The 21,745-nt window shown below is 32.2% G+C and overlaps 3 protein-coding genes across 4 annotated transcripts; all 3 read left to right on the top strand.

The window, feature by feature from the left end:
- The first annotated feature begins 1,098 nt into the window (after positions 1–1,098).
- On the top strand, positions 1,099–4,515 carry LOC114174344 (cystic fibrosis transmembrane conductance regulator). Of its 2 annotated transcripts, none has more exons than XM_028059181.2 (3): positions 1,099–1,542; positions 1,888–2,067; positions 4,107–4,515. In XM_028059181.2, exons 1-3 carry the CDS (start codon positions 1,477–1,479, stop codon positions 4,314–4,316), a joined length of 456 nt encoding a protein of 151 aa, XP_027914982.1. In that variant the 5' UTR covers positions 1,099–1,476; the 3' UTR covers positions 4,317–4,515. The 2 variants fall into 2 exon arrangements, with proteins under 2 accessions (XP_027914982.1, XP_085526090.1); XM_085669964.1 differs by lacking the exon at positions 1,099–1,542 and adding an exon at positions 1,545–1,658.
- Positions 4,516–10,798: 6,283 nt separating this feature from the next.
- Positions 10,799–16,448, top strand: LOC114173715 (26S proteasome non-ATPase regulatory subunit 13 homolog B). Its single transcript, XM_028058273.2, has 6 exons — positions 10,799–11,018; positions 12,020–12,466; positions 14,067–14,147; positions 14,300–14,496; positions 14,598–14,697; positions 15,916–16,448. The coding sequence occupies exons 1-6, from the start codon at positions 10,869–10,871 to the stop codon at positions 16,099–16,101; spliced, it is 1,161 nt and encodes a 386-aa protein (XP_027914074.2). The 5' UTR covers positions 10,799–10,868; the 3' UTR covers positions 16,102–16,448.
- A 1,937-nt stretch (positions 16,449–18,385) lies between these two features.
- On the top strand, positions 18,386–20,767 carry LOC114171236 (Tetratricopeptide repeat (TPR)-like superfamily protein). Its single transcript, XM_085669526.1, has one exon. The coding sequence runs from the start codon at positions 18,839–18,841 to the stop codon at positions 20,654–20,656; it is 1,818 nt and encodes a 605-aa protein (XP_085525652.1). The 5' UTR covers positions 18,386–18,838; the 3' UTR covers positions 20,657–20,767.
- The last annotated feature ends 978 nt before the right edge of the window (positions 20,768–21,745 follow it).

Raw genomic sequence — 21,745 nt, 5'->3', positions numbered from 1 at the left:
AAATATAAACTAATTTGTATTCACAAAGAAAACAAAAATTATTTTTTCCTTCATGTATTATTCTCTTTAAATTATTTGACATAGATAATTGGTAAAACTCAAAAGGTCAAGGGTAAGTTTCCCTTGCACTTGAAGAAGAACAATTGTAAGGACTTGAATTTGGGTTTGAGTGTTTGTTGAGCAACAACCAAAGAACACCATCACAAAGTCATGAGAGAAAATGAAAAAAAAGATGGTTACAAAGTGAGATGGTGAAGAAGCCAAGTTGGACAAGAATGTGAGAGAAGGAGAAAAATAAAGCTTTACGAAATTTGGCACAAACAAGAATAAAGAAAATAGTTAACATTTGGGGTGATTTTTTAACATTCTATAGGATATTGTTTAAGAAAAATAACTTTATTTTGACAGACTAAATTAGTAACATTGTTTATTCAGAAGAGCTGGCATCATAAACTAATGCACCAAGTTTATGGATTCTCCACCAATGAATAAAAAATAAAATAAAAACAAAAGCAGATATCAGAAAAATTATATTACTTTTGTGCAATAAAGAAGAATCTGAGCGTGTAGTTGAAGAAGACACCGTAGCAAGGGCGGTGGATGTGGTGGAGTCATCACTCGTCACTCGACTGTGACACCCTTCTCTGCCCAATCAACAACACCTTCATTCCACCATTCACATTTTTAATTCTTATAAATGTTTTTTTTTCTGCATTAATACTCTATGAAGTTCATAAAGTATTAACATTTTATTTCTTTAAAGAACACATAGATTGATATTTATTTAGAATTATTTATTTTCTTTTAATTTCTTCTCCAAATAGGAATTACAGTACAGAAAGAAAGAACATTTATCAGAACAGCTACATCCATGTCAAAGACAGAATGAAATCACTTTTGTTAATTTATATAATTCAAATAAACAAGTTAATTTATATAATTCAAATCACTTTTGTTAATTTTTTTTTTACTTATTTTTTCTAATTAATTTATATTTTGTTTGTTTGTGATGGATTACAGTTTGATACTGTCTGTTCAGCTGATTCCAAAGCATTATTATTACTACATTATTATTAACTTCCCCAAACGAGAAACTCCTCGTAACACATCTCAGCACAACGCAACAAACCCAACACTATCATCGTTCACGCCAAGTAAACGATTCCTCTCTTCTCCACCTCAACCTTTCTCTCTCTTCATTCTCTTTATTCTCTCTCTCTCTCTCTCTCTCTCTCTCTCTCTCTCTCCTTTTTCTCTGTGGCTTTCCAATTCCAACACCACCTGCTTCCGGGTTGCAAAACTTGCCCCGGATCAGGACCCTTCTCATGTAACCACTGATTCAAGTGTTTTTTGCCTCCCCCAGACAACAACTATAAATAGCTAATAGACCTTTCGCTAGATAATCACGCAGACGTCAAAAAGAAACGTTTTTTCTTGGTGGGTATTGATTCTTTTTGAGGTGGGGAGAAAAGAACCATGGTGGGTATATTTTCGAGATTCTCTGTTGGAAGGAATGTCCACCGACGTACTCAAAGTGCTTTGGTAAGAGTTACTCTATTTTTTTTTTTCCTTCTCATGAACCCTTTTTTGCAATTCAAATCCAATGATTTTGATTGATTTTTTGTTGGGAGTGGACTTTGATTGACCAATAAATGCTGGTCAGGCCTAGTTCTTTTTTATTTTTGTGCTATTTGATTACTCACCTTAAATTTAATGAGTATAAACCATGTTCTGTTTCGTTAGTGCAATCATCAATATAATTGCTCATGTGATTTGCTGTTGGATTGGAGAAAATTAGAAAAGCCTGTGCAATTTGGTCTACAATTTTGTTTAATTGGTGGCGTGATCTTACTATTGTTTGTTGTGCGTTGACTTCATGTGTTGCAGGATGAGAGGGAAGTGATGCCCCCAAACTCTGAGGCTGTTGCTGCAGTGGCGAGTGCTGCAACTGCCACTTCTCATGGAATTGAAGTGGCTGTGGAGTTTAAGCCTGTTGAACATCCGATCGAACCTCTTGACAGTGATAGGCCAATTCAGTGCCCGTTGCCAGAGCCATCTATTCTTAATGTAAGAATGATATCTGGTTGTCTTATGGTATATGGCAAAATTGATCATTTGATCTTTGGAATGATGCATGTCTGTTTTTGCTACATTACCGTAATTCATTTCTCTGTGGTACATTTTCATTGTAAAATCTATGGGTCAGAATAATATAGGCGTGCTTCCATTTACATGCAGCAGTTTAAAATTAATTCTATCAAAGTCAATCCTGCAACTTTAAAACAAATATAACCAGTTTGGGTGTATGGTAGCAAATTGCACATTATTATCATCATCATCATTGTTATTGCTGTTGTTACTATTTGATTTTTATATAATGTCAATGTTAGGTTTTTACTCTTTTAACCAATATGTAACACCTTAATGTGAGAATTGATGATTGAATGCCAATATTCAGTGCAAAATTAAATTTGCATCTCATGATTGCTATATACCTCAATGAAAGTATGAGTTGTTTTGTTGAGCGTGGAATTTGGTTGTGTTGGATACTAGGCATGCTTTTGATTTAATTTATTATGAGGAAGAAACTATTTTTAGCATCTTTTAGAGAAAACATATTTTTAAAATTATTTGTCTAGAATTAAGCTAAAACGAAAATATTTAAAACTCATAAGAAATGTTGTTTGTTAACATCTGCATATCATTATGTTAAACTTGTTTTGCATTATTAGCTTCAAGAATAAGAGGCAAATATGCTGTCCTTTTTAATTAGCAAACAGGTTACCTGTTTAAACATGTAATAAGTAAAGTATCTTGATATCAAATAACTTGAAAAAAATACCATTTCAACTATTCTTCTAAGGCTATTTATAACAATTTACTTTAAAGGTGAATTTGATTTAGAAAGAGATATACTCTACAGCTAAACATTACAGCAAATGAGGAAAGAACATAAGCAACCCAGTCTCTCTGAATATGTATCAAAGACATCCCCTTAAAAAGATATTTGGTATGACTTCACAAAGATACTAGTTGAACTACTCTCTGAAAGTAAATTTAAGGGTTGATCTGACCAGTGAAAATTCTTGCATTTCTTTACAATCAAATAAACCAACCTACTGCAAACTGTGAACACCTCCAAAGCCTTTTGGCATCTCTATTGATGCAGTAAACCTCTAAAATTATTACACAAGAAAGACTAAAGATCCTTAGGATAGACTCTATCCTTCACCAGCCACACCAAGTAAATGGGAAGCTGAGAATAGGTACTACTCTATGCTAGAGATCCAGGCCTCTGCCTAGCTACTACTCATCGGGGTTACCTTTCAGAAGACTTTCTGAACTCAATCCACACTTAATACAAAAATCATAAGATAAAGCTGTTTGTCTAATCTTGAGCATTCCAGCAACTATCTACAAAACGCTAACATAATTACTAAATATGGGATTTGGACTTTAGGAGAATTCTTTGGATTATTTCCTACAACAGTTCTCTTTATTTTTTCTATTTTAGTTTTTCTGTGCATCCATGTGAATATGATTACAACCTATTATTGTCACTACAGTTGACAAGTATGAACTAGTCATTGCCAGTTATGTATTTTAGTGTGGAATACACGTGAGGGGATAGCTGAGGTTCCACTTAACTTGGTGGTAAGGTGGTTTTGGTCATCAACTCATCTTTCCTTTGGGTTTCATGTTCATTGTATACCCTCAACAAAAGTTGTGGTAGAGCAGCCATATTTTTGACTTAGTTTGAAAATAATGTGGTGTAGCTAGTCACAGTGTTTTGAACCTTTAGCTGTTTCTAACTTCATATCTGAAGATCCAGTGATGGTTGGAAGTTGGCCATTACTAAAATTATCATCAGTAGACACCTCCGCCTGTAAATTTACCTTGTACAATTTGTTGGTAATTAAGGATAACCTTTTGAAAACCAAAATTGTATTTTGAAAAAGAAAAAGAGTGTAGTTAAGGACCCGGGGAGGTTGTACATGCATGAATGCCTTTCTTTCCTGTTTGTCAAATCTGAAGAAAAAAGAGAGGAGGGTTTCTGTCATTTATTGGATATAATAGGATTATGAAAATTTCTTCCTCAATGCTAGGATGGAAGAATATGGAAAGAAAGAGTTTCTGCAACTGTGCGAAGAAGAGGGGACCTGCCAGTAATGAAGGAAGGAGGAACACTTGAATCTGAAGATGCTGGAATCAAGCCCCGGACATCCCGGTCGAATCGAATGATCCTACCATCTGTCAGTGCTCCGGAGCATAATCTCTTAAAACTTCTTGAAGAGTGTAATGCTTCAGGCATCTAAACTGGTATTGATTTTAATGATGTATTTTGTTGAACGTGACACCCCTTCATCTCTTTTTGCTGTTCTTTGCTATTTCTATATGTTATGCGGCACAAATATGGCTATGTATATTCAAATATATACTCATAAAAAGTCAAGTGTGGCACATTTTCGCTATCTGCTTTATATGAAGACTCTGGTAATATGCTTCAAATTTTTACTTTGGATCCATTGTTATTAAGCTTATTTATGCTTTCCTTTGCAGCATGTACCCTTGATGAATATCTGAATGTATTTAGGCCATGCATGATAGAAGTTAAAATCAGAGGAATGGAGAATTAAGAATGAAAATTTTCTATATGTTTATTTTTCTTTCTTCTGAATCCGTCAAGCACGGCATTGTGTCACAATTTAACAAAAGGTGAACCGAAGAAATGCTTTGTTACCCTATTCATACTGTCTATATTTAGCACATTCCTCTCATCATTCTAAAACTTTTTTTTTTTCAAAAATCCATGAAACGATTGAAATCATAAGCTGATTTGTCATAACACTCAACCATGATCAAGAATGATATTTTGGTTAAACCTGTTCCCATTTATATGGAAGGAGTTTCATATCAAATGCTGTTCTTATTGTTCCAGCTCAAAATGCAAACAATGAATAGAATTCTCTGCTAGTCCATTTTGGCTGAAAATATGAGGAAAAAGGCTTCTCTCTGAATCCTGTGCCTCATGCTTGTCTTGCCTTGCACGGCTAGTATTCTAAAATCAGCTTTGTTAGATACATTAATGCAGTAAATAGGTTAGGGGAGTGTATCTATATGTCTACTCGTCAGTTATAATCAACAGGCATCATTTGGAACAACCACCTTTCACGAGCTAAGGAATGTAGGAAAGAGTTATCAATTTAAGGAATCTCTATATTTTCATAAACAAGTTCTTGAAAACACTTTTGACTTGTTTTAAATATATCCTTTTGTCTATGAATGATGAAGTAGAAGATAAAGACAATCTTTGCATATAGAATTCAATTCAAAACCACGACATGTTTGGTAAAAGAGGTTGAGTTGTGTTTTGAACATACTTTTGTGTGGTAAATCTTAGTTTGAGTAGGAGTGGAAAAATGCTTCATTATTGGCTCAAGACACGGGTTTACCATTACTTTGTTTGTCCCGTTATGATCCTTTTTTGTATAAAAGAAAATATCATTATGCTTTAATTCTTATTTTACAATATCAGCAAATAATTAAATGTTACTGTGTAAAGAGAAAATAAAGGAATGAGGTCAAGAGAATCCAGTCCACACGAAAAGAAAAAATATATACAAAAAAGTATTTTCTACGAAATCTAAACTATTAAATGTATTTTTAATTCTTATATCACAAGTTCAACCGAACTAACATTGACACTATATATAGAACTTTCAGTGCATGAAAACTTTCATTCTAATTTAGAAAAGTTAAATTTTTATCCCTTTGCAGGAATAATATTATGGGGAATTTGATAAAACTATTTTTGAAAAACATTATTTTCATACTATTCATTGACCTCTTTTCTCCTTGATTATTGACAATTATCAGAAGCATTGGGACCATGAAACTTGTGAATCCTAGCTCTCATCCATAGAAAAATACATTTTCTTTTCAAATAAATAATAACAAAAAATGGCTGATGAATTATGCAACTTGCAGTCAAAACCAACTTGGTTCAAAAAAAGCCTTCATTTTTGGTTACTATGCATAACTTGATAAATTATACAGTTCATACTATAATGACTAAGGTAGTTGTGCTTTTTAAAATATTAGTTGCAACGACTATTCAATCCCATTACTGTAGCATTGACCACAAACTCTAACTTTTGTGTAAACAAGCAATTCCATTTTGATCAAACACTCATCCATCATCCACCAAAAGTTGTGTGTTATATGCAGCATTCATTTCCAGATCATGCATAAGTTTTTTCTTTACCCTCTGATCCTCTCATTCCGTTTCCACCAAATCAGACACGAGTTAAGAATTATAAAACAAAAAGACAACCTCAATTGTGATATCTGATATACTTATATATGTATAATAGACAGAAACAAGAGACAACATAAACAGTATTGGAAGGTGCTACTGAATGTGTTTTGCTGTCAAGATACTAACACAAGGAACAAGATTTTTGGAATTGTTGTGACTTCCAGAGAAATGGGCATGCATAAGTGAATCAAAAAGCTGAGAAAAGGAACTTAATTGATTCATATTACAGACAAATAACTAAGCAGAGAGCTACACAGGGAATTCACGAGACTGAAATGGATTGTGAATTGTTGGGTTGAGAAGGTGCTTCTTGGGACCACGGTGGCTTCCATGGTTAATCCTTGTCTTCCTGTGCAAAATCTTGTTATCTTGTGTGATGAGAGTGTTCCTGGAGTGAACTGAGAGGAAGGAAGTGGCCAAGAGAAGGAGGAAAAGAATAAAGCATGTGAGTGAGGCTCTGATTTGGTGCACCATTTTGCTTTTTGTGGTGTTGTGGTTGTGACCTTTGTTGTTGTGTGGTGTTAATATAGAAGAGTTTTGTGGGTTGGATAAGTTTGCTTTGGTATGAAGTCACATGGTAAATGATTAGTTGCAGTCTGTGCACTAATTGGATTGGTGGAACTGTTGCAGATTGGGTTGGTTTTTGATGATGGTGGGTTTAGTAATTGCCACTGATTATGCCACCAAAGTCAGAAAGAAAATATTAATAAAGACACTTTATGTTGTCACACTTCAAATGACTTGTTTGGTGGATGTGTTGTTTGTTTGGTTGGATGACCTCAATCATATGATTCAGTTTAAGTCTGTATCATTTCCTCTCTAGAATGGTCTGCAAGCAAGGAATCATTGCAATGTTGTCATGAGTTTACAATAAATTTAAGAGTTAAATATGTTTTTTTTTCTTAACTTTTAGTAAATTTAGAATTAGTCTATTTCAAAATTTTGGATCAATTTAGTACTTTATCTTTTGAAATACGTTGATTTAGTCATTTTAATCAAATTTTATTAAATTTATTTAACATTTTAAGCGCATTTCATAATAGTATTTGACTTAACATTAAAGTAAAAATGTGTCAAATAATATAAACAACTCAAATACAATTCTGAAATATGTATGAAACATCAAATAAATCTAACAAAATTTGATTCAAAAGACTAAATTCATGTATTTCGAAAGATTCTAAATTTGTCCAAAATTTTAAAATTGACTAATTCCAAAATTCATTGAAAGTTAATAGACCAAAAACATATTTAACCATAAATTTAAATTAATTTTAGTTATTATTACTATCCGATAGTTTCACATTATTTAAAAATCAAATTTAAGATGTTTTTAATATTTTTTCATTCTTTATTCTTTTATTTTAAGATGATTTTTAAGAACAAAATGACAAGATGCACGGTGATCGACACAATTGATCTTGGAATTAGTTTTTGTTTGTGTAAATTAAAAATAATATTTGAAAGTAATTAATTTCATTTCGATGAAAAAAAACTTGTCACTTAAGAAACACACAAAGAAAAGTGTGTATGAATCTAAAATACAATTGGGTCCATATCCTTTATTTGTCACGAGGAATTCGAGATAGAATAATTATACTTTTTTAATGTTTTGGATTTGACGTGGAAAGGTAAGTACTACAACTAAACAATAAACATGATATTTAGATAAGATTCATATGAAACCAATTTTAATATTACATATTGGGTATATAAATTAAATTATTTATTATGTGTATAATCGATAATAATTTGAACCTGTTTTTAATAATTCATAAAACATTTTAAATTAATTAGTTTATCTAAACATAACAGGACCCGTATGAAGTTGAAAGGAAAAAAAGTTCAAAATTTTAAAATAAATTAGCATCATATTTTTAGGAGAAAAATATCTACCGAGAAAAAAAAAATCATAATAATTGTATACTGTAAAAATAAACTTGATTTTGAAATTTTAATATTCAACTTCAGATTTGGTGACGACGTTATGTCTTGTCACGTGATTGATGCATCTTTGTTTTACGAACATTGGATTTGGTATAAGCTACTTTGCACATGGTTTCTTTTTCCACTTCTGTATTTGGTGCATCTGGAAACATTTTCAAAAAATTGATCTTAAAGGAACAATTAAAAGGAGTTGATTTTTTTGATGTGAATTTTTTATTTATAATTAATTTTAAAAATTGAATTTGGATGTCTCTAAATAATTTATTAGTATAAATTGATTTTAGGTGCTTTCAAAAAGTAAAACCAAACACATAGTTTATTTATATAACAAACGTGTAGGAACCCTGATTACGGATAAAATATATAATTTTTAAGTGTTTCTTTATATATAAAAAATGATTTTAATTGTGCAATAACAAAGTGCCTTTTAAATTTTACATTCTGAAAGTTTATTTTATTTAGAAGATAATTTTCAAATTGTGTAGTATGAAAGTTACTTCAAAATTCAAAAAATTATTTTAGATTATATAATTTAAAAGTTACAAGTTTGTGAATTGTATAATTTAAAATACAAAGTCTTTTGGATCACACTGTTTGAACGTCGAAATTAACTTTTACATTATTATTATTATAAATTATTTAGTTTAAAATGTTTATATCATAATTCTGAGAAATTTTTCTATTGCAGAATAAGAGGTTTTTGGACTGCAAAAGAACTTCAAACTAAACGGTAAAATAGAGATTTTAAAATTTATGGAGAGTAAAAGAAAAAGTATGGTGGTGCAAAAGGAAATTTCCTTTGGTATATTATAGGTTTAAGAATATGATCCGGAACATTTCTTTCATCACCCTCTTTTTTCTTTCTGCATCTCTATAAAATATTTTATCCCCGTCTTACCCTTAAACAAAAATATATTAAAAATTTTATTTTATTTTTCTCTTTTTTCACACAAAGTCTCTCTTAACATTCGTAATGCTATCTTTATCATATTCCTTATCCATCACCAATTTCATTTTCACATGATGCACTCTTGAATACTTAATTGGATAAATTTATATATAGTATTGTCCAATGCAGTATATATTACTAGGTTTAAAAAGTATATCGAATTGGTCATTAAGTAATTTGGTATACACTTTTGAATTCAGAACTGCATTTCAGATTAACAAATCCGAAGAAATAAAATTAGTGATGAATGATAAAGATGATGGAGATATCATCATGAAGGTGAAGAGGGATGATGTGTGAAGAAAGAGAAAATTTTTTTAGATTTTTTATATATTTTTATTCAAGAAAAAGATGGAATAAAATATTTTATAGGGGTGCAGGAAGAAATGCTCTATGATCCAATGGGCGTTAGATCTTACCGAGGTGCACTAAACTCAAGTTAGGTAGTTTCCTAAGAAGAAAGGAAAATCTTCTCGCTAATGCATGGTTTCTTTCTGCACCTATGTGCTCACTTGTGGATGTTCCTCATCTCATCTCCTTCCATCGTTATCTTTTTCTACTCTTACATTTTTCTACTTTTCAATTTTTATTATTTTTTCATGTTCCTCGTCTTATATTGCATTTGGATGGAACTTTTGTAATCTTCACAGATGAATTATGAGCGGGGAAATCCGAAAATAATTTTCAGAATCTACCATTTTTAATATTTATTTATGAAAAGTGACATTTAAATTATACAGTCCAATTATTTTTTTATGTAAAATATAACTTTTAAAATTATGTAATTCAGAAATAAAAGTTCAAAATCCTACAATCTCAACCTCTTTTTTTTTTTCATTAAAAAATGATTTGTGTTTATTCGGTTAGTGTTTTGAAAATATTAACAAATAAGATAAGTTGAATATATTATAATTTGATTTCTGTTTATATTATCATGTAATAAATATCTCAAGATAAATTTACCCTAAATCTCACAATTGTCATAATTTAAAAGTTATGAAGTAGCGATCCTTTAATTTGGATCATAAATTATATATTTATATTCAATATGTATTTGTATATAATATTTTATTTATATTTGTTAATGAAGTATTTGATATTTAAAATAATATTTTTATAATAATAATAATTTTTAATTTTTTATACTAATAAATTTAATATTTGTGATTTAATTTGAATATATACGATAATATTAATATATTTATTTATTATGTTCTTAAAAAATATTGTACATTTATATATATATATATATATATATATATATATATATATATATATATATATAATGAATCGTATCTTATTTTTCTAAATATAAATATATTTATCTGTTGAATATGTGTCGTGTTCCAGATACAAAATCATAATTCGGAAATCATTATTTTCATGAATAAAAAAAAGTTAAATAAAAATTTTCATATAAAGAAAATTACAACGAAGCACACATAAATTCCCAAAATTAAAGACGTAAAACAACGTTGATGAAACCCAACTCATGCCCGATACATTTCTTTGAGAAGAAGTAAAAGAGGAAAGAGAAAAGTAACTGTTAAATTTAAAAATAAAGAAGAAGGGTATATATAGAGAAGAAATAAGAGGGCACACTATAAAGTTTCTTTGTTTCGGATTTTGGGTTTCTCTCTTCCGTCAATCGTAATGGCTGCTCTGCAATACTTGGAATCGCTGCGCAACGCGCACCCTGAGCTCGCCGAATGGTACAATTCACTCGCGGATCTGTACCAGAAGAAACTCTGGCATCAACTCACCCTCAAGCTCGAGCAGTTTGTCGCACTCGCTGTTTTTCAGGTTTCACTCTTCTTCTTCACTTCACTTTTTTATTCCGGTTTTTGCACCCACAATTGATGGACGGCTGTACTGTAGCTCGAATTGTTTTGTTTCAGAAATTGTTAGGTTTAGGTTTAATTTGTTTTTGTGTGTGTAGTTGTTGGTGTGAGCTTGATTTGGGAGTTAGGGGTGATGTTGTCTGGAGAGAGTGATTGTTCTGCTGTTAGGGTTTTGTTTTGGGGGGTTTGAATTATCGTGTTGGGAAAGATGGGAACTTTTTTCACAGGGATTGCGTTTGGATTTCGTTAGGGATGAAATATGTTGGGCGGGGCATGTGGATGTGGGATTTTTTAAATTAGGGTTCTGCTTGAAAGTGAATTTTTGGGGACCTGATTTGGAGTCCAGTTTTATGGTTTTAGTTATTTAGATTTTGAGGAGAGTGGTGAGTGATGATTTTTAGCGATCTGGTATATAGTGGTATAACGTGTGAATCATCTGATTGGTAAGTCAAGGACCATGAAGATCAGAGGGCAGTGTCGTTTGGATGGAACTTTAGCCACATTGGACGGAATGTGGATGTTTCACTTAAAACAAGATCAAGCGAGCCCTGGTAAATTTGGGAACGGCTTAACTAATTAAACTGAATACAAATTTATATTTATTTTGTTGATGCCTATCAAGAGGTTGAAATGGGAATTCCCCCCTTGCATGCTCTGTGGCTTTTTTTTGAGTTGGGATCTCTGTAACAAATCTTTAGGTCATTAACCTGTGATACTTTTATATCACGCTCTTGGCTGGAAGCAGTCCGATGGTAAGACCAAGTTTATTCATGGTACTTAACCATTAACTATTATGTTTGATTCATTCATCATGTTAGTTTGTGAGTATTACTATTCCTTTCTGCTTTTGATATAGAAAAGTACTCATTTTCTGGTGTGTGTGTGTGTGTGTGTGTGTGTGTGTAGCTTATTATAATTTATAACTTCTTTTGTTTCATAAATGGTTATTGCTTAAATTTTCAGGCTGGTGATGCGTTGATTCAATTATATCACAATTTCATCACAGACTTCGAGACTAAAATCAACCTTCTGAAGCTTGCACATTTTGCTGTTATAGTTTCTCGGCAGTATTCTGAAAAGGAAGCTGCCGTTGGTTATCTTGAAGGGGTTATTGAGAAGTTGCAGGCCACTAGAGAGCAGCGCATCAAAGAACCTATCCTTTACATTAAGATGCAAATAGCAATATTCAAGCTTGAGCAAGGTGACCAGAAGGAATGCAAGAAACTCCTGGAAGATGGGAAGACTACACTTGACAGCATGACAGATATTGATCCGTCTGTATATGCTAACTATTACTGGGTATCATCTCAATACCACAAGACCCGCCAAGAATTTGCTGAGTTCTACAAAAGTGCCCTTCTCTATTTGGCATACACGTCAGTGGAGTCTCTGTCAGAATCATTTAAGCTGGTGTGTCATCATAATTGTTGCAAATTTCCCTTTCTGTTGTCTCAAGTTATGGCTATTTGCTTACACGGGTTACTTCTGAACCAATTTATGATTTGTATTGCAAGGGGAGACAGAAAGCCAAAAAATAGGCCACATAGAGTGGTTGGCATAACGGCTTATGGCAGACAATGTTTTTATATACATGCATACACATAAAAATAAAAAAAACAAAAATGTAAAAGTGACAAATATATTTTAAGCAACATAAAACTAAAACTCATAACATTCATCTATGTTAAGTCTCAATCTCATGATTGTCATCTCATCACATAACAATAGGGCAATGCTAAAGACACAATGACTCATTGGAAAACAAATCCTCATCCTCATCCCCTCTTCTAACCCTATATAATCATTTTTCTCATCATCCAAAGAGGCATCTCCTTCAGCTTTCTCTCCTAACATTTCCAAATTAATATTTGGCAATCCTTCTTCTAATTCTTCCTCGTCACTACTATTTTCTCCAATTCTTTAACTATAACCCCTTTCTAGTTTCAGAAGCTCTTCCTTTTTCTTTCTATAGAAACTCTTTGAGATGATGTTCCATCTTGACCCTCTCCATTTGCAACTTGCTTCCTTTTGTTATCCATCAGGTTCCTTTTCTACAAACAGTGGATGGCAATGGATGCCAGCACATTTTGAATTAGGCAACACTGGTTGTGACTGTGCAGCCATGGCAATTCTTTCTGAATTATGCAAATTGTCTTTTCACTTGAACAAAATACGTAGGGGAGTTAGATGACAATCATAAGAAGCTTGATAATCTATGATACTTTCCAAAAGCATATGACTAACGCTGTTTATTAATTTACAGTGTGTGATAATGACAATGAGTGTGCTTTTCTGCAAATCCAAGTGTTGGTATTAAGGAGTGATATTTATTCTCTTGAATCACATTTTGCTACTATAGAGTTACTTAGATATAAATATATGGAGCATAAATCTCGTGGCAGCTGAAGTCCAATATTATGTTGAGGCTCTCTCCTCTTGTATTGGCCTGCACTTTAGGACCGCATTATTTACATTAGGCAATTGAGAGTATGGTGTAGCTAAATTATACTTTGTAAGGACTTCATTTATGTAATTAAAGGTAGTTGATGTATTTAAACGCTCTTCATTTATGTAATATTTTATCTATTATCTGTTAAAATTTTAGCTTATTTTACTTTTATTTGGCTACTAAGTCATGACATTGCAAATTTTATTGTGTCATCCTTAGAAAGATTACTTTTAAACGCCCTTCATTTATGTAATATTTTATCTATTATCTGTTAAAATTTTAGATTATTTTACTTTTATTTGGCTACTAAGTCATGACATTGCAAATTTTATTGTGTCATCCTTAGAAAGATTAATGTGGAGGTTTTTGAAGATAGGTTGATGCATTTTTTTTTAGTAAAATGGAAACTTCAGCAGAGGTTTATAAATACATTTAGGTGCATAGTGTTCTATAAGGAATAAGAAGAGGTAAAGCAGAGTTCATAGTTGTCTATCTCATTTGTGGCTTGTTTCTATTTGTCTGCAGATTATATGAATTAATGTGCTATTTTTTATTTGTTAGGATTTAGCATTTGATTTGTCCCTCTCTGCCCTTCTTGGGGACAACATCTACAACTTCGGAGAGCTTCTTGCCCATCCTATAGTGAGTAATTACATCAAAATATTTGGAGCACCTATTTTCTGAAATTTCTCTGCTTTGTTTATTATTTTACTATGTTGGTTCACACAGCCTATACTTTGTTTTGTCTATCATTTTACTATGTTGGTTCACAAAGCGTATACTATGTTAAACAGATCAAGAGCCTTCTAGGGACAAAAGTGGAATGGCTTTACTATATTCTGCAGGCATTCAACTCTGGTGATTTAGTACGATATCAAGAATTGTGTCGGGTACATAATGCTGCTTTAAGTGCCCAACCAGCACTGGTTCAAAATGAACAGAAGTTGTTGGAGAAGATCAACATTCTCTGTCTGATGGAGATTATATTCAGGTGTATAATTTAATTAGATTGTCAATGTTGTCACCTGTTGAAGTGTATTTAATATCCTTTTTAATTTTCATCCCAACTAAACTGATTGTTGTCGCTTGCAGTCGGCCATCAGAAGATCGGACAATTCCATTGAGTGTAATTGCTGAGCGTACAAAACTTTCTATAGAGAATGTGGAACATCTCCTAATGAAGAGCTTATCTGTAAGTTGTATTGGAAGTTCTAAGGAAAACAGTGTAGAAAATTTGTTTGATTTTCTTTGCAACCATTTAAAGTTGTACACTTTCAGCCCAAACAATAGCTTATGATGTTTTCTTGATTCTTCTCATTTTTCTTAGTCTATATTATGTCTACAAATATAATGACAATTAATCATAGTGTTTTTTAAGCTTTTATTCTGTTTGAATGGAGATATAAACTACAGTCTAACTGATATTCTTGAGTCTTCAGCTGTTGACATGTCCCTACTCAGCCAAAGAATTATGTTGTGCTGGTTGTTACTTATAAAATGTATAGTTGATTATTTTGAGTTTTAGTTATTAACCGTGATACATAAGCAACACATAATGTTATATTTTTGCTATGCTGAAAATGACCTCCCATCTTGTGGCAGATTTGTCGAAGTGAGTGGTATGACCTGACTGTTCAAACATGTTAAGAAGAACTTTTTATGCTTGATTTCATTTAGGGCATACATAACTTCTTGCTATATTGTTGGTAGTATGTTGCAACGCAAATATTCTGTTTTGACTTTGATTTTCTATTAGATAATTCCTTGTAGTTTTCGTTGGCAATTAAATCTATTTTTATCGCCGGAAAATTACTAAAAAGTGGGTTATAATGGGACAAGTGAATTGGTTGATTTGGACAGTTTAATTGACATAAAGTGAAGAAGTGTATTAGGTTACATATTTTTTTTTAAAGCATTTGCGTCTTTTACTAGGTTTTGTAAATCTTGGGAATTTTGCATGGAATGCATTATTTTTGGCTCTTTTGAATTGTTGTTGTGTTAACTTTTTAGTGTTGCTTTCATCTTGTCCTTTCATAACCTCCTGAAGCTTCTTTAGACGTGGGATCTTTTTTCGCATTCAAATAAATGTTGTTTTTACTTGTAATTTCTACACCTTTTCTGTGATTAAGCAGAGGTTCTTGTTGAATATTGTGGCAGTGGTTTAGAAATACTTACTTTGCTTCTTAACTGAATGTTTATCACAACAAGTACATAAGACAACTTCATTCTGAATGTATTTATAGCATTGTGTACTTGTTCCAAAGAATTTTAGTTGTCCTTGATTGTTCTTAGCAAAGCATTCCGAAGTTTGTTTAGTTGAATTTCTGCATTTGAGAACTTTATTATTATCATATAGAGGTTTCAGCAAATTGAGGGTATAATTGAAAGTGAATTTCTTCTTTATTTGCAGGTTCATCTAATTGAGGGTATAATTGATCAAGTTGAGGGCACGGTGCACGTTTCCTGGGTGCAACCAAGAGTTCTGGGTATTCAACAGATCAAATCCTTACGGGATCGACTTGACAGTTGGACAGAGAAAGTACACACTGCATTGTTATCCATTGAGGCAGAAACACCTGATCTAATCGGATCGTGAATTTTCTTTCATTTGTTTTCTGCCCTTTGTAACAATTTCTTAGGTTAAAGAGAACAGATCCTAAGGCGACAAAAGATGAGGTATGAGGAGACTTCCAAGTGACATGGGGCCAACTTTGTATGCTTTATTTGGGTTTTCCTGCTGCTTTCTGAGTGATTGCTGGAAGAGCAACCCCTTGTACTTGGGTCACAAATTGTTGGTTCTATGCTTGCAAACTTACAGACACGGTAACTCATTTCCACCCTCCCCTGTTTTTACGCATTAGAGTAAATTACAGACCTATGTATCTGGAATTTTCTTTGATACGGCCATTTTTATTTACTTTTAGAAAGTATTTTCATTGAACAGTTCCAAGCATTCCCCTTCGTTCTTTTGCCCAATATTTCCTCCACTTTGATCTGGGTGGTACTTGCGTCTGTTATTCTAACTTCTGTTATTTTTGTGCGAGGCTGTTTTCTTGTAACAGCAATAAATTGATCAAATGACTCGAATGGTGATAGAGATGCTAAATGTTAACACTTTGTTGAACATACCTTTTCCTTGTGGGTTAAAATTGTGTTTTACTAGCATTTCTCATGGAAAAGTTTGGTTCAACTGCTTTGCGATGTGAGTAAGTGGTCGTTTGCATTCAAAAAAAGTATTCGTGAATGGATGTGAGTTTGTGGAGGATTTGCGATTTCATTTCAAACACGATTGTTATGTTACATTGATGATAAGTCCAATCAGAAATATGAACCGTAAGAAGGAAAAGAAAATGGATGCATTGAAAAGAAGATTTATGTTGAAGTGAGAGTGGAAATTTATGTAGAAGTTGAGAGCGAATATAAGAATGATTTTTCTTTTTAAATAAAAATAATGGTTGATAATAATCTATTAGATATTCTCATAACTTAATGAAACATGGATCCATTTCAATTTTGGAACTAAAATATATACAATCTACTAGTAAGTTATGATGATGTTAAATATATAATTTGGATTGAAAATATTGTCTATTATATATTTTTTAATTAAATTGACTTTTAGAAAAAGCTTTGTATTAAAATTTATTTAATTATTGTTTAAATCTTAAAAATACTTAAAGTTTCATCACATTTTTATTTTATATATAAATTACGTGCATGTTTTATATTATGATACCATTTGATATTATATTATGTTATATTACAATTAGGTTGAATATCATGTCTCCAAACTTTAAAAATTGAATGAATGAAAGAATTTATTTAATTAAGTTATGTTAATTTTTTTATGTGTCATAAATTTTAGTTGATATTAAAGGATGAACATGTTAACCGGTAAAAACAAATGAAATACTAAGTATAAAATGAGTTAAATACGTAAAAAGGAATAATATAATTGAATTAAAAAAATTATATTTATCTATTTTTAAGTTTGAAAATAAAAATTGTATCAAAATTTTAAATAGTGATAAATTTTAATTTTTTTAAGAAATTAAATGACTAAAAATATATTTAATATAAAGAAAATAATATAAATAAAATAAAATGATACATTTTTTCATATAACATACTTTTTGTATCTTTTATTCAAACATCATAATCCCAATAAAATTGTTTCAATTCATTATGTCTGTGTGCAACAATAATTAATTACAACCATATTATAATTTATTATATTATAAAATGCAATAATAAAATATTTTATAACACCTAAATATAATAATAAATAATCATGTTATACCATGATTGTTATGAAATACTATAAGAAAAGTTATACAGTAATGCAACATTTTCGTTGTTACCGTTAATTCGTGGTCCAAAAAGGATAGACAGTTATTTTTATAGCAACATGGTTGAGTTGTACTGGTTAGTTTAAAACAGTTAGTTGCCTAATGAATTCCAAGAAGAAGAAGCTTCTGAGTTTTCTAGATATATGGGCACTGTGGTAATGCCATGAAAAATCAAAGAAAAAGGTTAGTCCATCGATTCTAGTAAAGCCATAAATAATCCCATGATAGTATGATAATGATCATCCAAAGATTAAAAGGGTCTCATGACACATTTAACTGTTGTTCTTATGTATCAGATTAGAACACAGTCCCAAGAATGAGAGAGTAAATCACAACAACTATCGAATTAACAAAATAAATTTGTAATTTTCAAGGGGTTGAAAAGTAATTACACAACTAAATCCAAACATACACGTGGTGAGATATGAGAGGCCTTCTAACTTGCAAGGAGAATCTGGTGGGTCCAAACATTATCCTATCCAGAAATCCCATGTTTCATAATGCAACTTTCTTTTTTCTGTGGCCGCAAATGCTGTCTCAAATTTCATGGATCACATTCAAATCCTATGAAAATTTCCATTTTTTTTTTCTTTTTCTGAAAAAACCCTCTGAAAAAAAAAAAGGAAAATCTTTTCCCTGTCACGCCCCAAAAGGCCAAAACCACACCAATGCTTATCACAGTTCATCCCCATGCCATTTCAGTAACTGGGATAATCACACCCCAGTTTCATACATATACACACTTGTCAAACACTCTGCAGCCATCTGATCAACTTTCCTTGCATAATGGACCATAAAGTTCATCCTTTTCTGGTGCATAACCATCTCTCTCCAGTTTCTATATTCAAATTTTGAGTCAAATTCTTACTTGTATTGAAGATTTAATTTCATCAATTGTAACTTGTATCTTCTTAAGATAATGTGTTGGATACTGTTATATGTTTTTAGCTTAGCTTGCTGGTTTAACATGGTGTGGATGGAAGGATGAGTGGGGCATCTGTTCTTTGCCAATCCAATCTTTTGTCACTTCCAAATAATCCACCACAAAATTCTGAATTGAATGCAAAGTTCAATGATCAGGGATGGTTGTCTTTGCTCAAGAGATGCAAGAGCATGGAAGAATTCAAGCAAGTTCATGCCCAAATTCTAAAACTGGGCCTTTTCTGGGATTCTTTCTGTGGCAGCAATCTTGTTGCCACTTGTGCTCTATCCAGATGGGGCAGCATGGAGTATGCTTGTTCAATCTTCAGGCAAATTGAGGAACCTGGTCGCTTTGAGTACAATACCATGATTAGAGCAAATGTCAATAACATGAATCTAGAAAAAGCTCTATTGCTGTATGCTGAAATGCTTGAAAGAGGAATTGAACATGACAACTTCACCTACCCGTTTGTACTCAAAGCATGTTCTCTATTAGGTGCTCTCAAGGAGGGAGTGCAAATCCATGGTCAAGTTTTTAAGGCAGGTCTTGAGGATGACACCTATGTGCAAAATGGCTTGATCAGCATGTACGGGAAGTGTGGGGAAATAAATCATGCATGTGACGTGTTTGAACAAATGGATGAAAGGAGTGTGGCTTCATGGAGTTCCATCATTGGTGCTCACGCTAGTGTGGAATTGTGGCAAGATTGCTTGATGCTTCTTGGGGACATGAGCAGTGAGGGACGTCACAGGGCTGAAGAGAGCATTCTAGTTAGCACACTTTCTGCTTGCACTCATTTGGGGTCTCCTGATATTGGAAGGTGCATACATGGGATCTTGCTGAGGAACATTAGTGAGCTCAATGTTGTTGTCAAGACTTCACTGATCGATATGTATGTAAAATGTGGCAACCTTGAGAAAGGGCTTTGGGTGTTCCAAAATATGGCAGTGAAGAACAGATACTCTTACACTGTCATGATCTCAGGGCTTGCCTTCCACGGGCATGGAAGGGAAGCTCTGAGAGTTTTCTCTGAAATGGTGGAAGAAGGTTTGGCACCTGATGATGTTGTTTATGTGGGTGTGTTAAGTGCTTGCAGTCATGCTGGTCTTGTCAAAGAGGGTCTTCAATGTTTCAACAGCATGCAACTTGTGCATAAGATCAAACCAACAATTCAGCACTATGGTTGCATGGTGGATCTTATGGGGAGAGCAGGGATGCTGAAGGAAGCCTATGACCTCATAAAGGGCATGCAAATTAAGCCTAATGATGTGGTTTGGAGGAGCCTTCTTAGTGCTTGTAAGGTTCATCTTAACTTGGAAATAGGGGAGATAGCAGCTGAGAATATTTTCAAGTTGAATCAACACAACCCTGGTGACTATTTGGTGCTGGCAAGTATGTATGCAAGGGCTCAAAAATGGACTGATGTAGCCAGAATCAGAACAAAAATGGCTGAAAAATGTTTGGTGCAAACACCTGGGTTTAGTTTGGTTGAAGCAAATAGGAAGGTGCACAAGTTTGTGTCACAGGACAAGTCTCAACCAGAATGTGACACCATCTATGAAATGATTCACCAAATGGAATGGCAGTTGAAATTTGAAGGCTATGCACCAGACACCTCACAGGTGTTGCTTGATGTAGATGAAGAAGAAAAGAGAGAGAGACTGAAATATCATAGTCAGAAGTTGGCAATTGCTTTTGCACTGATACAGACATCTGAAGGATCTCCCATAAGAATATCAAGAAATCTTAGGATGTGTAGTGACTGTCATACTTACACCAAGTTTATTTCCATGATCTATGAACGGGAAATTTCTGTAAGAGACCGTAATCGCTTCCACCATTTTAAAGATGGAACTTGTTCATGTAAAGATTATTGGTAAATTTCATTACATCTATGCATAAAGGGTTCTTATAGGGCTAATATTTTTTCCTGTATTACATTTGATGGTTATATTGCAGTAAATAGACTAATTTGGATTCTCTTGGTTTTATTGTGATGTTTATCTGTTATATCTTCAAAATATATTAATAACTACTGATTTTTAAATTTTTAAATATATTAAAAGTATTTTCAAAATACTAATATAATGTTTTTTAATGATCAGCAGCAAAGGAGAACACCTGAAAAATCTATTAGAAAATCTGAACTCTAAATAAATACTGATGGATATAATATTGAACACTCATCTTTTGCATCTATTTTTGTACCAATTATGTTGCTGTCAATGATGTCAAGAAAAATGGTTTTCAGAGAATTGATGAATCCTTGATGAGTAATTTTTGTTTTCTTTTGGCTATAGAAGACAGTCACAGAAATTCTTGGATTTCAGAAACACATGCAATCTGATTGAAGAACACATTTCTCATTGTACTATTCTCAATCTTTTTTACTCCATCCCACAAACAAGTTCTAGACACATTGGTTATTTCTATCTTCATACATAACAAAATGGTTTTTAAGAATGAAATAGATTCTGATATTTTATGATCAGATATCTTTAAAAATTTAATAACATTATAATAACGTTTTTTTTTTCATTTTTTACGTTATCTATTAATAGATTTTTTTGTTTTTCTTAATTTCATTAATAATAATTAAATGTTGTCAATCAGCATTAAGAATATTTTGGTAAATTATCTGTAAAATAATTCCTAACATCGGACGTTTTCAGCAAATTTTATATTTTGATTAATTTTTTATTAGTTTATTCAATCTCCTCTCCATGCGCGGATAATATATGGAGATGAAAAAAAAAAGATAATTAAAAATCAATGGAAATTTGTGTAAAAATGAAATAGTAATAATTTTTCTATTTAAATAAAAAGTAAAGGTTGATAGTAATCTATGTTAAAAATACAATGATATATGCATTTAATAATAATCGACTAAACTGATATATGTGACCAAGTGACGAACCACTAGAACTGAATGCTGTTTCTATCGGAAGACCAGAAGGGATAGAAGAAAT

The sequence above is a fragment of the Vigna unguiculata genome, chromosome 2 (assembly GCF_037176805.1).
Source record: "Vigna unguiculata cultivar grain cowpea cultivar isolate G323 ecotype 2 chromosome 2, ASM3717680v1, whole genome shotgun sequence".
In the NCBI taxonomy this organism is placed as follows: Eukaryota; Viridiplantae; Streptophyta; class Magnoliopsida; order Fabales; family Fabaceae; genus Vigna; species Vigna unguiculata.
The sequence above is the reverse complement of the archived record's forward strand: the minus strand, read 5'-3'. Positions and strand labels throughout refer to the sequence as shown.